The sequence below is a fragment of the Cebus imitator genome, unplaced genomic scaffold (assembly GCF_001604975.1).
Source record: "Cebus imitator isolate Cc_AM_T3 unplaced genomic scaffold, Cebus_imitator-1.0 Scaffold52, whole genome shotgun sequence".
Taxonomy (NCBI): domain Eukaryota; kingdom Metazoa; phylum Chordata; class Mammalia; order Primates; family Cebidae; genus Cebus; species Cebus imitator.
Window position 1 is genome coordinate 1080363 of NW_016107367.1, and position 1873 is coordinate 1082235.

A 1873-nucleotide genomic window follows, 5' to 3' on the forward strand; every position below is an offset into this window, starting at 1 on the left:
AAAAAAAAAAAAAAAAAAATTAGCCAGGTGTGACGGTCCAAGCCTGTAGTCCCAGTTACTTGGGAGGCTGAGGTGGATGGATTACTTGAACCCAGCAGCTTGAGGCTGCCGTGAGCTATCATGGCACCACTACACTCCAGCCAGGGTGACAGAGCAAGACCCTGTCTCAAAAATAAAATCAAACAGCCATGCAGGTTATTGAAAGAGAACAAATAAATAATAACATTATTTCTGAATAACTTTTAATCACCCCTCTATCATTTAGAAACACTAAGAGGACTCACCTTCATCAGAAGAAATTCACACACGGTTACAACCTGAGCCATCCGAGGTAGAGCCAATTCCACCAGATCTTCCCGGTCACACTGCTGGAGAAGCTACCAAGGGAAGGTGTTCCATGCCTTTGAATGTCCCACAAGAATTTCCCAATAGCCAACAAGTTGGTGCAATACACAACATAAATAACACAAAGTTCTCCAAAAATTTCAGTGACCAAGTAACTCTACACATTCTACTTGATTAACTATCTCACTTCTTTGCTCCTGAGTGAAGTGCATGAGCCATTCTGGGTACCCCACAACACTGTCCTGGGTACATGCCCTGGAATAAGCACACAGTGATGAGGAGATGTGTGTCTTGCCCTCCAGGACTCACCCAGGCTGTGCCACGTGCTCAGGCAAGGGGCAGCACAGCTGGAGGCGGCGCCTGGAGACAGGCAGGCCAGAAGGGCTAACGGGCAGCCCAGGCCCAGGCTGAGAGGGGCTGAAGGGTTTGGATTCCCTTCTCCAGGCAGCTGTGGAGGGAAGTTTTAGGAAGGTGCCTCAGGTGGTGGTGCAGAGGATGGGGTGGGGCTGGAAGCCCCGCAGGCAGTCAGGACTACCCCCAAAGTATAGGCAAGAGAAGATGAGGACTCGGGTAAGAACAGGGATGGGTGGCAGGGGAGGGAGGGAGATGCGGGGAGGGCACAGCCCTCCAGGGTTAGCAATCACAGGACATGGGGAGGGTAAGTGAAGAAGAACGTCAAGAATGCCTCTGGGTTCCCAGCTTGAGCCTGGGTAGGCACAGCGGGCCCTGACAATGCAGGGGCGGACAGGAAGCCAGCTTGTGGGCTCTGCTCAGACATGAAAGGCTTCACAGGACAGCTAGGTGGAGACGTTTCAATGAAGAGATCTGAGACACCAGAGAGAGGTCTGAACGGGAAGCATGGGAGTCTGCAGAGGGAAGAAGGCCTAGGAAAGCAGGAGGACAGTGAGATCCTCAGGGAAGCAATAAAGTGAGGGGGAATCTGAGGAAGTCCTAGAAACAAGAAGTCTTCTGAGGTCCAGGGAGATCACAAGATCAGTGCTTGGAAGGCCAGGTGCAGTGGCTCATGCCTGTAATCCCTGTAATTTGGGAGGCCAAGGCAGGAGGATCACTTCAGGCTAGGAGTTTGAGACCAGCCTGGACAACATAATGAGACCCCATCTCTTAAAAAAATTAAAAATTAACTGGGTGTGATGGTGTGTGCCCGTGGGCCAAGTTACTCAGGAAGCTGATGCAGGAAGATCAATTGAGTCTGGGAGGTGAAGGCTGCATGAGCCATGATTGAGCCACTGCACTCCTGGTGACAGAACAAAACCCTCTCTCAAAAAAAAAGATTGGCATTTAGGGAGAGAGCAAGAGATTCAGTAGGAGCTGCAAAGGGCTGGAAGGGCTTCAGACGAGGGCCACAGAGGCTCATTAAACAAGCAGAAAAGCGATTGGCCGGGCGCGGTGGCTCAAGCCTGTAATTCCAGCACTTTGGGAGGCTGAGGCGGGTGGATCACGAGGTCAAGAGATCGAGACCATCCTGGTCAACATGGTGAAACCCCGTCTCTACTAAAAATACAAAAAA

General features: G+C 51.0%; 1 protein-coding gene across 1 annotated transcript in view; it reads right to left on the minus strand.

Annotated features, from left to right (window-relative positions):
• Nucleotides 1–228: 228 nt before the first annotated feature.
• Nucleotides 229–1873, minus strand: part of LOC108304034 (zinc finger protein 839-like) — an 18547-nt gene continuing 16902 nt past the window's right edge. Inside the window, exon 4 of the mRNA XM_017528073.2 lies at nucleotides 229–377. Coding sequence (XP_017383562.1) covers nucleotides 258–377 — 120 coding nt within the window. The 3' untranslated portion in view covers nucleotides 229–257. The remainder of the gene's footprint in view (nucleotides 378–1873) is intronic.